Here is a 13,875-nt window from a genome sequence, read left to right on the forward strand (position 1 = left end):
AAAACGCATGGAAACACCCCATGTGCAAGGTAAACTTTCCTAGTGCATTGGGTGCAAGAGGAATAAGTTCCTGTGTACAAGAAGCATATTTTGCCTTTTGACATTTCTGCTTGTTCGATGAGTGACCAGACCTTCCATCTGTGGAACTTCGTTGAGATATCACAGCTATTTCCAGCAGGTGGCAGATGATAATCACACTAGTCACCAAATCTGGGTACAAATGATGTGTTTTCCAGACTGTTTATTCAAATATTGACTTAAATATACACATTATATAGTAGCTATAAATGTGTTTCCAACAGCAATAAAATAAGATTGCATAATTGGAGCCGATTAGTAGTTACCCATGATAATATGTAATTAAATACTTGGGAATCAAGTGTGGTATGATTTACTTTTTCTTTAAAAATTCAGCTTTGATTTTCTTTTTTTTTCTTTTTTTCTTTTTTTTTTTTTTATCTCTCAGATTAGAGAAATTGCTTCTATTCCAAAAACCTCCAAATAACCATCTGGCTAATTGTGTTTCATGGTATAAGATTATCTTTGTTCATGTACTGTGATGGGAGAGAGCTCCTTCATGCAGTCATGCCTGGATAATCAAAAAAACCCCACATGCTTTAAAGAATTACATGCTAAAACTATCGTGCCAAATTGTGCACATTGCCTTTTCTAGGTAGCATCTCATTGGCAGAGTAGCTCTGGGTAAGTGGTACTACTGACGGAGAGAGGGTTTATTTCAGATTAGCAGTCCCTAGTAAGGACCAGATTTAGTTCCTTTTGCTCTCATTAGTCGTTACTCAAACACATGAGTAATGCCAGTGGGTTCAATGGGAGCTATTCACCATGCAGAGAGAGGGTGGCATTCGCAAGCTGACCCGCCAGCACTGGCCTCAATGGGATTTTTGAGCAAATGGAAGACCACAGGATCTGACCCATAGTAAATGCGTGACTACATGGAAAAGTCTCGTCAGGGTTTATAGCTGCGTATGGGATAGCTGTGTCACTCACAGCACTGGCTGTGGATGAATTATTCCCAAAGCTTCCCAAAGTCAATGTAAACTTTGTAGCATCTGTCATATACATCTTGCTTATAGCACAAATCTGGGACATATCTCAGAGGCAGAAAAGCGTTTGTTTTATGGGTGTTTTTGGGTAAATGTTGGTAGCATAATCCTAGCGGCTTCCCTCTGGGGGACTGTACACCCCCATCCGGGGGGGGATATGAAGGAGAAGATGGGGTAAGAGCTCTCCTTGCAGTCTCACCAGAAGAGATACTATCGGTGCTGCTAAACTGAGGGGGGTTGCGGCTTTGCCTTGGAGCTGGAGAGCAAGGATGGAGCCCTGTGTTGTCAAATTAATTCTCGTAAGGAACAGAGAAGACTGCAGATGAGCTGGTGACATAGAAGCAAAGAAGACATGAAGATGACTATGGCTGCCAATATGCAGTTACTTGTGAAATACAGGTGTTTATATGCCTGCCTGCATAACCATGTATTTATTGTAAACAGCATTACCCAGTATTTAAAAAAAAAGTAAAAAGCCCCACTGCTGCTCCATTTTTCTTTCTCAAGATTATTTGCTGTTTTCACTTAGTTACAGCAGTTCCACAGAAGCCTGATGTGGGAGAGATGAGGATGGATGAATACTTATTAAACTGCAGTAAAATTCACCACATTTCATTCTTGTACATAATCACTGGTTTTGTTTTGAGTTTGTTTTTCTTTTTTTTCCATGTAAGATCTTAATGCAGTTTTATTACATTATAATCTTTTATGGGAGGGTAAAGGGATTTGTTCCTTAATAGGAAAGCAAAATTTATAGGCTCAAGTAAAGCAGATAGGACCCAGAACACAATGCTTCTACGAGTTTAGCCTGAAGGTATTTCATGTTGGTAAACTTAATCGGAATCCTGAATGTTCTGTGCTTGCTGCTGAAATGACTTGGATTTTAACAAAATCACATAATTTAGGAGGATGCTAGGTGGGCAGATTTTTAGAAGTGATGAACAAGAATTAAGAGAGCAAAGTGTTCTTTTTTATTCTTTTTTAATAAAGATTAAAAAAACATACAACAAGAAAATTAATTGTATTGTCTCAGCTATTGTAACAGCCAGTTCTCACTGGCTGCTTTTTCCTGTAATTAAAGCCATTTTTCTTTTCCCCATTCTGGCCTCTTCCTGGCCCAGAGTTCCAGCGACAACCGGCAAAAATGTGAGATGTTCTGAAAAGCCAAGCAGTAAGAAAGTAGACATGCTTTTCTGCCTCTACTCTGGGGTCACAGTGGAGATCTTTGCTTTCTTTCAGTGTAGTAACTGCAGAGTAATCCCTGGTTTTCCTGTTTCTGATGCACAGATCTATTTTTATCCAGTGTGTGAGTGCACTGTACATGTATATTCTACTGGTACATGCACGCAGAGTTCAGCAACAGCCATCTCAGTAGTGTCCGCTCTTTCTAATGTTTCTTCTTCAATTAAACTTCAGTTAAATTTTTGGGAAATCTGTACTTTCTTGTCACTGTTGCTGACATTTTGCTAATTAAAACCTTCTTCTTGTCATCATTCTCTTTCTTTCCTTCTCTCATGTAATGTAATGGCCACAGTGTTTTCCTGCCAGACTCATCATACAAGCAATTTCATTAGTTTGTTCATTCCTCTGTAGCTACATCAGATGGAGGCTCTTAGCCTTCAGAGACGCAAGGTAATCAGAGACTCATTCTTCAGTTTCCTGCTTACACAGATTATTTCTGCCATACCTCACTTCATGGAGGCTGGGGAAAGAACTGCAGTCTTTTCCTGGCCAGTTCTGGTTCTAGGACTTCAGGGCAGCCACTCGCCCACCCCTCCATTTACTATATTACTATGAAAGGTATCACTGCATGGGCTGAATTTACCACTTAGTCAGGGCATAAGATTCAGAGGCACTACTGAAGACATCTTTGCTTCTCCACTCACTTTGCCAGGGAAAAATATTTATTGGGTCACCATGGTCAGAGTAATGATATCACACAGCATCTCTATATGGATAGTAGCTGCCTTTAAGCCTCATATAAATATTATTAGTTGAAATTATCTATGTCTTCCTAAAACTCAATCACAATATCTTGCTCAGTCATCAGATCATAGTCTTGCTTTGTGTCACAGTGATATTTCCTTAGATTTATCTTAACTATGTTGTTCCTCTACATAAATATAGGTAGCAGCTTCACGCTACCCAGGGGATAGTAGGTTCATATTTTGTTAGTTACTTGCATAATGCAAAAGGAGATTAGAAAGCTTCTTATATTCTGTTTCCTCCCGAGAGAAAGCTATCATGTAGATCAAGAGAGGAAATTATTTCCTTGCTTGGCACAAATGAGTCACAGAAAATGACCTTCTTTGTAGTCTAATTTAGACCCAAGAATCCTCTGAAGAGCTGGTAATATAAACCCATATGGCTTGGATGAAGAAAGTTGGAAAAGATATTGTCATTAACAGACTCATCCACATCTTAAAAAGCAGCATTTTACTTTGCCTAGGTTTTTTGATCAGACTGCTAGCAGCTGCAACCCTCATGTTGCCTGCACATGTTATCTATAGTACACACACACACATGCTATACGCTGCTACTGAAAAAGCAATGCACAGTTCTGTGGCTGTTTCTTATAATGCATTTAACATCTTTAAAATACATATTCATGTGAGTTTTGAAACTTTGCTTTCATTTACATTGTTGGACTGCATGTCATGTCGATTTGGAGACAGATGTTTATTAGAGAGGAAGCAAAAAGCTATTAGCCTTATGTCAAGAAAACAAGAGGCAAGAGAAAATAAACTGGCACACTGACGCTGAATACATGAAAGCACTGTCAAAGAGCTTCAGCAGAACAGGGCTGGTGGGAAACCAGCAGAGTAGCTGGGAAGCACAGTGAGCTGCAAGTAACTATTTGCAGATTCTCATGTGAGGAAGATCGATTTATTCCATGGCAAAGAGTGTAAGAAGAAGCCAGCTTTTTTTTTTTTTTTTTTCCCCTTTCTTTCTCTTTTCCTTGCTATAAGGGTTCTTGGTTTCGTTTTGTTTCGTTTTGTTTTGTCTTTAATTACTAGTTTGGGTTTGTTTGTTTGTTTTTTTTTCTGTTTTGGGCTTTTGTTCTTAACACTGGTCTGTTCTGATTGTTGCTAATCTCAGTTCCCTAGGTATCTTGGTAGTTTCTTTTATGCTTAAGTACAGAAGTTGGTGATGCTTAAGTACATTTTAAAGGAAAGGCTGGGTTTATGGTTGAATTTTGCCACAGCCTTCCTGGACATATCCATGCTCTTGGTAAAGCTAGGCCATCCTGAAAAACAGTCTGGAAGTATGGTGGTGTGTAAGCATGTACTCCTAAAGCTGCCCAGCATGCCAGCGTCCCCCAGTCACACCTTTGGACTGGGATCCTTTCTGCTCAGGTTGCTTATGATCCTGGGCAAAGGATTTTAAAGCATCATGGGTCTCTTGTTTTTCATAATATACAAGTGGGAATCATGTCAGTGTACTTTTTTTTTCCAACCAGCAAATGTGGTACACCACACACCCTCATGAACAGCCATGCTAGCACAGGGAGAGGTTGCAAGCGATAGCTGAGGTTAGGACGTGGGGGGCAACCATCACCTTAGATAACAGCATGCATTTGTGCTAGTTCCAATAAAACTAAATTTAAGAGTGGCGGGCTCTGACTGCAAACTTGGGTGCACAAAAAGGAATGGGGAATTCATGCATAGTCTCATTTTGTGAACATACAACAACTGGTTTATAGGTAGATACCTTGTTTTGTTTCATGGGCATAAAGGAAATAGAAGTGCCATGGCTGTGTGAAAAGAACACAACTGCAGATTGGGAAGCACAGTCTGCGTCTGCTGAGAGTAACTCTTACAGCTGCAAATGCTGGGAAGAGAAGTGATAAATTGATTTTGGTTTTTTTAATTAATATGTTGGGGTCAACTTTCTGCAGATGAGAAAAGCTTCAGAGGGGGAAATGAGGTCAACTGAAGTCTTTATGTACCAAAGGCAAACACAGGAAACAGAGAGAAGTACAGTATTTTATCTGAGATGTCTATATTTAGAGCATGGAAGCAGGTTTCTCCCTGTTGCTGTTGGGGAAGATTTATCAGTTCCCAGCATCAGTGTGTAGAAGTTTCTTTGGTCACTGAATCACAGGTACAAAGATAACATGTTTTAAAAAAGATTTGTGAACTCATTTGGGGTCAACTTATAGGGATCCCAACAATAGTACCCATTGTCCTTTGCTTAGAGCTAAACTTTATCCATTTGTTTATGGCTGTTGTTTCTGCCTGTGTACTGCATTGTGTATAACAATTGTTTGCCATTCTTCTTCAGTGATGCGACTCAGTGGGCCTGTATTTATTTTGTGCAAGTATGTTCAAGGTGTGTTGTGTGGCAAAGGAGCACAAGCAACAGCTGTTGTATATTCCTTTTGTATCTGTGAGCATGTACAGAGTTTCAAAATAGGGACAGGGAGCACTGAAGGTATCACAGGGGATGCAAATGACCAGCGGGGAGAGGGGCTGAAGTATTGCAGTGAGCTGGGAGCATTATGGAGGAGAGATGACACGCAGTAGGTGGAACGGGGATAATGCAATGAGGCTACAGAGGACACTGGGCATATCGTAGTGAGGAGGATGGAATTATGGCATGGATGCTGGTAAATGGAAGCCTATGCTTTACAAAATCCTTCAGAGTCTTGTGCTATAGAAGTATTTTTATCAAATTACCTATGTCACTTGGCTATGCAGACAAGGAGAACACAGTAATGCAGCTCCTTAAGATAACTCACTGCTTCCTTTTTTTGGCTGCAAGCTTGCCAGTTTCCTTCAGATTTAGGCCCATACCTGTGTTGGAAAACCCAGATGCCCCAGGCTGTCCTGACTTCCCAAGTATCTCCTTCTTGAGTTTTCATTTGCTCTTATGTATTTCAATGTCTCACTTTTTTTCTTAAATAAAGGGAATTCGTTCTGTGTTGTACCTGCCATGATCCAAGCAATGATGGACTGCCAGCTATATTCCTTTGGCTAGCCTGGACAACATTTTGCCTACAGACTTCATGCTGCATGTGACTGACTTAGTATTTGCCTTGTGATTTCTTGCTGTCCTTTAATACTTGCTTCTTAATCTATGTATAGCTTGTTCTTGGTGTGCCTCTTACTTCAGAAATTATAGCTGAAAAGGGAAAGCATTGTATTCTAAGTTTTTTTTTTAACTTTTTTTTTTCTTTTTTATTTTCTTTTTAGCTGCAGGCTTGAGAAGGGACATTTTGTTGTGCTTCCGGCCATGATGGACTGTGATGTGCCTAGGTTGTTCTACATAGGGATGGTCCAAGCCCCTTCGGGGGGTGGGGGGGGTATGGGGGGTGGGTTGTGACTGTCTGCACCAAAGGTAATCTGATTTTTTGCTTTATGAAGTAATCTGTAGGGTCCTATTGAACTTTGTGTTCTGCTTTTGCCAGACCTCCAGGGGAGGAGTATTTCAATTACTGACTTTACAAGACCCAAAGCTTGGCGCTGAATGCTGACACAGGTCCTATTTCTTGCTGTTTAACTTATAATCATGCAAGACTGAAATTTGAATTCGCTGCTCTTCCCATGCCATCAGGCAGAGCAAGCTTTGCTGCTGATCTAATGGAGCCAGGAGACAGACTGGCCTGCTCCCAGCGCCCAGACAGGTTTGCTTATTTACCACGGGACTTCTTTTCCCCACTAATGAATGGGTTTCATCCTGGGGCATCGCAAGTGCCCTTTCTTTATGGCTCTGTGGGAAAGAGGACTTGAACATCCCTCCCTCCCTCCCTCCCTCCCTTTCGCCAAGCCGCGCAGGCCCCGCGGCCGTTCCCCGTCGGCGGGCCGGTGGGCGCCGTACACGGTCAGTGCAGTGCAGTTGGTCAGCCCGCCTCCCGCCGCTGCCTCGCCGCTGTCCTCTCACACCCCCCGCCTTGCCCTGACGGTGGCGGGACAGGGCAGAGGGCGGGGGTGGGAGCGGCCGCCCCGCGCTGCACATCTGGGCGGGCGGCCGGCGCGAGGCGCGCTCCAGCTGTTGCAAAGCACAGCAGCACCCCCCCATCGCCTCATCTCCCTGGCACCCCGCTCCCCCCTCCCACCACCCCTGGCGAGCAGCGGACCAATGAGCACCACGGCCGGCTGCCCCGCTGGCCAATGAGGGGGTGGCGGCGGGGCGAGGGCGGGAGTTGCCAGCGTCAGGGGGGAGAGCCGGACGCTGTGCTCCGCTTCGCTTGGTTGCACGGTCGTGGCAGCCGGATCGGAGCGCCTTGCGAGACCTCCGCTCGCCCGCCCGCCGTTTCGCCTTCCCATCGCGGCGGAGCAGCTCGTCTGTCTCCTCCTCCCCGACCCAGCCTGTGCATCTCCGCGGCGGCGGCGTTCGAGCGCTGCCGATCGCCAGGCGCGGCGGCGGCACCACCACCACCACCACCATGGCGGTGGAGGAAGAGGGGCTGCGGGTCTTCCAAAGCGTCAGGATTAAAATAGGTGAGGGCAAGGGGTGTGGGCGCCTGGCAGCTCGGGGAGCCCCCTCTGGAGCGGGCCCCGCTGGGCAGAGCCGGTGCGGCGAGGCACCCGCGGCCGGACGCTCTGTTGCGCTCCCCTGAGCTGCGCGTCCCGCCGGGGCAGCGGTTGGGGGTGGCGGAGGGCGGGCGGTGCCCGGGGGGTCGGCGGTGCGGGGCTGGTTCCTGTGAGGCGGCCGGGTGCTGCGGTGAGAAGCCGGCAGCGCGGAGCGCGTCCGGCGGGCGAGCGGCGCCGGCGGGAGTCCGGGCGGCGCAGGGTATCAGGCGGATTTCGAGATTTTTTAAATTATTTTTTTTTTCCTTTTAGTCGCTAAGCAACGCGCTAAAAGTTTGGAGGCGGTCGCCGAGTCTCAGTACTTTATGTCGCTGGCAGAGCTGGTGCGAAATCGGCCAAAAAGCGGCGGTGGGAAGGAGCGTCTGCCTCAGCCCCTTCCCTCAGCGAGCGGGACGGGCTGCGGCTGCTGCTTCACGGCTGCCTCCGACTCGCGTTGCTGTTGATTGAGTTCCAAACCACATTATTAGAAAGTAAGCGACAGATGTCGCCGTGCAGATTAAACTCTCCCTGTTAGAGCTCAGAGCGTGCCGGCTGGGAGGGAAAATCCCTCGTTTCCGTAACAGCGGCAAACGCGGAGTGAGCGGTTTGCCTCCCTTCGATGAGGCATGGTGGCGGGGAGCTTTAAGGGGAAGTAGAGAAGTTTAGCGCTGGACTCGCAGTGATGGGTACTGAAGGAGTTGTTGGACTGGTAGCTTCCTATTAACGCAGAGATCTTGAAAGATCTCTTCTCTTGCATGTCAATGCACGCGAAAGCAGATTTGCAACCACCAGTTGTCATGTTAGATAAAACTGAGAGTTGAGTTTGCTAGGAAATCTCATTATTTGCGTAGTGGTGTTAGCATTTCAATGAGACAATTGCTAGGATCGTTTCCTTCTTAACTGCTAGCAGGTGGTTTAGTAATAGTAGATTTTAAGAAGTAAAATTTCATAACATAAACTAAAAAATTGTATGTTGATTCTGTATTCTTTTATACATGCAGAAAATAGATTTAGTAAGACTATAAAGTGTCGCCAGACTTGGTTTTTGTCCCTTTTCAAAGGGGGGGGTGGGGGGAAGTCTTTCTGCAAGGGAGCGATTCAGACAGCGTGCAGGTGATGCTGTTGCAGGTTGTTCCTATCTGGTGATTTTCAGTGAAAGGAGTAAGAATACACCTCACATGATGGAGGATGATGACTCTTGGGTATTTTTTACAACAAACAGTGATGTTATTTTACCCAAATGACTGATGTCACTGGAGTGTGGGAATTTCTTTGAGTGGTAGAAGAGATCAAAGATATTAATGGCAGCAAAAGACTTGAGATTAATCCCATTAAATCATGGATTGAAGTTAATCCTGCTGCTGGCTTCAGTTATTGGAGCCCTCATCAGAACTAAGCATTTGATTAACGTGCAATACTGCAGCCAGGTTTCCCGCTGCCTTTTAGTGTGGATAGTAGGTAGGAAAAGCTGTGTGCCTCACTGGTACACCAGTGCTTCGTTTCTGCATTCTAAGCAGAAGGCCTTTAGTCAATGAACTGCAAGAATGATGCCAGGCGCCTTCTGGGGCACTGCAGTACTCTGGTTTTCTGCTGTACCTCGGCAGAGGGCGGTAACAAGTACACACAAAAGCGAGTGCTTTTCTTCTGTTCACTAGAAAGTGTCAGAAGGCAGAGCCATCAGCTTTCGTGGCAGGAGAGTGAGTTTCTGAGATTTGCTTTTGAAATAAATACCTTTCTGCAGCTGGCTGTCTTTCATGAACTTGGTCAGACAATTAGAAGTGGCAGGATTGCTCTGATGGGTTGAGGGAGTATTTCTAATCTTGCAAACCCTGCAAAGCAATCCTAATCTTGACGAAATCGTATATTGAATCTTGTAAGCTCCCTGCAAAAAAATGCTGTGAGTGAATTTGAAAGGAGGTAATGAACATTGACCCCCCCAAAAAAAAAGTAGTGTCCCTCCGGTTATTTCCAAGAGTAAATTTGTATGTTAGCAGTTCCCATTTGCTAGTATCTTGTAGGTTTCTGTTTTCTAGGGACAGGATGCTGAATCTTTTCATGGGTTAAGTGATAAGTTATTTGAGGACAAAGGGATAGGTCATTTCCCATCCTGATTTGCTGGTATTTTTCATGCTTGAGAAGTGATCAGTCCTGTTCTTTAGGAACTTGCTTCATGGCCAAGCTCTGTCTAATCTCTGACTTTCAGATATTCTGTGCCTGATCTGGCAAGATGTCTTCTCCTCTGTAGTACCTTTGCTGGCAAATCATGAATGGGGGCACTGCTATACAAATATGCCTCAGTGTAAGTCTGACAAAATATAGGACCGCAGCTCTGAACAATCAGTGCAAACACACTGTGAGATCAGCGTGGGACACCCATGGTGGTGTGCCTTTCTTAGTAGAGAGGCTGATGCAGTCTGGAGATTTCAAACTGCGCAAAACATGTATAACCTAGAGATGTTTGAATGCCTTAATGTGAAGTATTGCATGGCTGGGTCTTGTCCTGTATTTCCAAGAAGCTTCAGGTAAATTAAGGCATTTTCTACTGCTGGTATAAGTTGTTCAGTTGGGAGCTGGTGGGTTGCATAGAGCCACATTTAGCTAGATGGCTAATTATATTGCAGACCTAAATGCTTCCCCATTGGGAGTAATGTTGTTCTAGTCATGTTTGGATTTGGCTTGAGGCATCTCTTTCGTATGTTGAAAATGTGAACCCTTGAGCTTTTTAGGAACCTGTTTCCCTCATACGGCTGCTGTGCCAATGGTGTGCCATTTCCAGAAGGTGTCTTGTTGAGATCCTGAAGTTGTGGAGCAATGATATGAACTCTGCCGTTGTGGGTAGTAGTGTTAAGAGGAATTGTTGCTGTGCTACCTCTTGCCCAGTTTCTGGTTTCTTTTGTGGTTTGTCGAATTGAAAGAACTCAATGCCTGGCTACTTCCATTCATGTCTGTTGCAAGGAAGGAACACACAGTAAAAAGAAAAACAGTAGGATCTGTGCTAATGAATGCACTGTTGAAATGTCTATTTGAAATTGTTTTATTTTGGCTTCCTATAACTGCAACTGTTGTCCTCTTGTTTTTTTTCCTTCACTGAAAATTATTTTTACCGGAATCCCTTGTACATAAACAAAACAATGTGTCATGTAAGACTAAACAAACACTTCCTATAAGATTGCCACTTTGAGGAAGTGTGCACTGCTGATATTTCCATGACTCAGTGTTTCAAAACCTGAAAGGAAACAACATAAGGCTCTATGGCTGATGATTGGCTGGAAAAACTACAAAGAGTCCTTCTGCTTGACAACATGACTTGTGTTGTACTGTTAATAATGTTTAATAAATATACTGTACTTAATTGCTATTTCTTTTCTCCTTAAATGGCATCAACTATTAAGGTTTCAGCTGAGAAAAGAAAAGCTCATATTCAGCACTTCTGCTGTGGAAGGCTGTATAGTGGTTAGCAGAGAACTTTCTGCCAGATTTTACTTTGTGAAATTATTTATACTTGAAAAATATAGAGGAACAGCTCATCTGTGAATTTTCACTGTAAAGTAACAAGCTTTCTAGGTCCCTGAAAGTTAGTGCTCTTTTATTTAGCTCTGAAATTGTGTGTTTTTCTAGATGTAGCAGTGCTTGCTGTACAGGTTAAACTGTCTCACAGTTTTGAAATAATAAATGGAACAGGAGGCTGCTGCATGTGAAGAGGCTACTGGGGCCATACTATAACAAGGAGGACCCTTTGCTCATTGTTCTGTTGACTTCAGAAATCATAATGGTCCACTGTGAGGGCTTGTTGCAATTCAAGACATGAATAAATTTCTAAAACTCTTTTATTGTTTTTAGAAAGGGCGAGGTATTGACCTTTTCTGAATACAGGTGCTGAGGTCAGAGTCTGAAATGTGGGTCTTGTGGCAGCGTAGTCTCTCTTTGGTGCTGCTTTGTGATCAGAAGCATGAAGCTGTGTAATTTTTGTGATGAAGGTTGAGTACCACCTGATGTGGGCTGGTGCTCCACTCGCAGCTCACCTTGTTCAAAGGTAAACCCACCATTTTCTTAAAATTCGAAGCCCTGTTTTACACTGTGATGATCCAGTTGACTAGATGGAGGATTGTTGGTCTGTAGCCTGTGCTGTCTTTCTGACTCCTCGTTTTCTGTACCTTCTTTACTGATTCGTACAGAGCTATGTAGTTTAGGACGTTGCAAAAGCAATTGAACTTTTTTTTGGTAAACTGAGAGTCTTGAGTGAAGCCAGGCAGAGTATTTGCTTAAGTGGTAGTATACTAGGTTTACTCAGGTTGATTGACAAGAGAAGGTATTTACTGCCCTTCTGCCATTAAACTTGACATGAAATAAATGTTTGAAAGATGCCTCTCTGCATTTCTGTAAGGTTAAGAAGGAACTACCTTGTCTCTGACAAACTTAAGGCCTCTCCTAAATCTAATAATCCTAAGGTTGATCAGAGAAATCCATTTTGCCTTGAGAAGATGTTCCTTTCAGTGCTGTCTGTTGGGATCTAGTGCCTCGTCTTAAGTGGTAACTTGTAAAAGTAAGTATGAATAAATATGCTCCCTGCATAATAGTGTAAAAGGATTTATCCCCATTTAAGTGGGGCATAAGGTTGTTGAATAGGTATTTTTAAAATATTTTCCCAGCTACCTATACATACAAACCAAAAAATTAATATTTAGGAAATGTGAAATATTTCTTATAAAGATAACTGATTTTTCTACTGCTTCAAAGTTAGTGGACCAACAAGTAAAGAAAGGAAGAGGAATTATTTACATCTCACCCTGAATATATTCTCAAAATCACTTTCTACAGCTTAAAAATTTGGCAAGTACAGCTTAAACTGAAGTAGCGACTTACGTTGTTATGGATTGACTGCAACGCTATTTGAGGCTAGAGTCTGACAGGGTGTGGAGGGTGCAGAATAGATTATACAGATCTTTCACCACTGGTTCAGTATTTCATATTGTGCTAAATTTGGTGGTGGTTGTGTTCTGACTGACTTGTGTTCAGTGTGCTGAATGGAAAAGATGTGGGACCAGTGCTGTTTCTAGAGGAGTACTGTGATTGTTCATGGAGCATCAGGAACAGCTGTAACTGGGGAAAAAATGGAGACCAAAGCATAGTTAATACAAGTGAGAGAAGGAAATGAAGGTAGCAGTGAAAAAATGCTTCAGTGAACTTAGTTTGAAGACATAGAAGATATTTGTGTTTGGGGCTGCCAGCCTGACATCAAATTATCCATAACTTAATGTAAAAAATTGTTCATATATGAGAGTGGAAGCCAATGTGACTTGGCTTTTAGATTGTGTAGAGGTAAATTCAGAGGAGTGAAGCCATTAAACAGATCTGCTCAGAGCCTCTGATGTCAGGAAGCAAATTCTGTAGGCTTTTTTGTCCTCTTTTGGAATTAGAACATTTGAAAAAAGTGTTCTCTAATCTCTCTCATGAGAATGAATAGTGTTTTCTTGTCTTCCCATTGAGGTGATTATGTGCTGGTCAAAGTACCAAATGCTCTTATATGAGGACATTATGTAAGTGCTGGGTAACTTAGTTCTGGAGTTTCCCAGAAAATTTGTTGCATTGATTTACTCTTCAGACTGGTTAGTGGGCTGTTTTGTGTGGTGTCTGGTTTTTGGTGTTTGATTTTGGTTTTGTTATTATTTTTTTTATTTTTTGTTTTTTTTTACTTATTATTGGTAGAAAACAGTTTTCAGTCTTCTATTTCTGAAATTAGTGGGTTAGGTAGATCTGAATATTAGCTTCTCCCCCTGTGTTCTTATGTCTCTCTTCTGCTTGGTGCTGTTCTCCATGTTTCATACATGGCTTTGTGATTCTGTTCTTGCAGATGAAGTCCAAGGTGCTGTGTGATATGTTAACCCAAATTAGTAGGCTGTTGCTGCTGAAAAGGCAGGTCTTGCTTTTTCCTTTCCTACTCATTTTGCTTTAAGTTATGAAATGCTCTTTCCCTTCTCCACCCTACACACCTGCTGTAGACTGCTTTTCAGCTAACAAAAAAAATCCAGTTCAATTTGCAAAGTAGGTCCAAAGAATGCAACTTATTTTTCTTGTCAGGGTTAGTTTTCTTCTATTTGAGTGAGCTGAATCAAGTGAATGTCAGAGCTGTCTCTGGACAAGTGTCGGGAGCTTGACTGGGCGTGTGAGTGTGGGAAATCAGATGGAGGAGACAGCAGGTGCATCCCCTGCTTTCATGTCTGTATCCTGGCAGCGTCACGAGACTGACTGAATCTTTCTATACTCTTCAGACTGCTCCCCTTCCATAGTACATGTTTTCT

The 13,875-nt window shown here is 43.2% G+C and overlaps 1 protein-coding gene across 2 annotated transcripts in view; it reads left to right on the top strand.

The window, feature by feature from the left end:
• Positions 1 to 7,272: 7,272 nt before the first annotated feature.
• RASA3 (RAS p21 protein activator 3) overlaps positions 7,273 to 13,875 on the top strand; it is a 130,750-nt gene continuing 124,147 nt past the window's right edge. The window contains exon 1 of one of the 2 annotated variants that reach the window (XM_061472713.1): positions 7,273 to 7,507. In XM_061472713.1, coding sequence (XP_061328697.1) covers positions 7,453 to 7,507 — 55 coding nt within the window. In that variant the 5' untranslated portion in view covers positions 7,273 to 7,452. Of the gene's footprint in view, positions 7,508 to 8,242; positions 8,263 to 13,875 lie in introns of those variants that run through there. The other variant, XM_061472714.1, reaches the window with a different exon arrangement.

The sequence above is a fragment of the Pezoporus flaviventris genome, unplaced genomic scaffold (genome assembly GCF_033815535.1).
Source record: "Pezoporus flaviventris isolate CSIRO_AGI_PZ_B2104156 unplaced genomic scaffold, CSIRO_AGI_Pfla_v1 ptg000072l, whole genome shotgun sequence".
Lineage (NCBI taxonomy): Eukaryota > Metazoa > Chordata > Aves > Psittaciformes > Psittacidae > Pezoporus > Pezoporus flaviventris.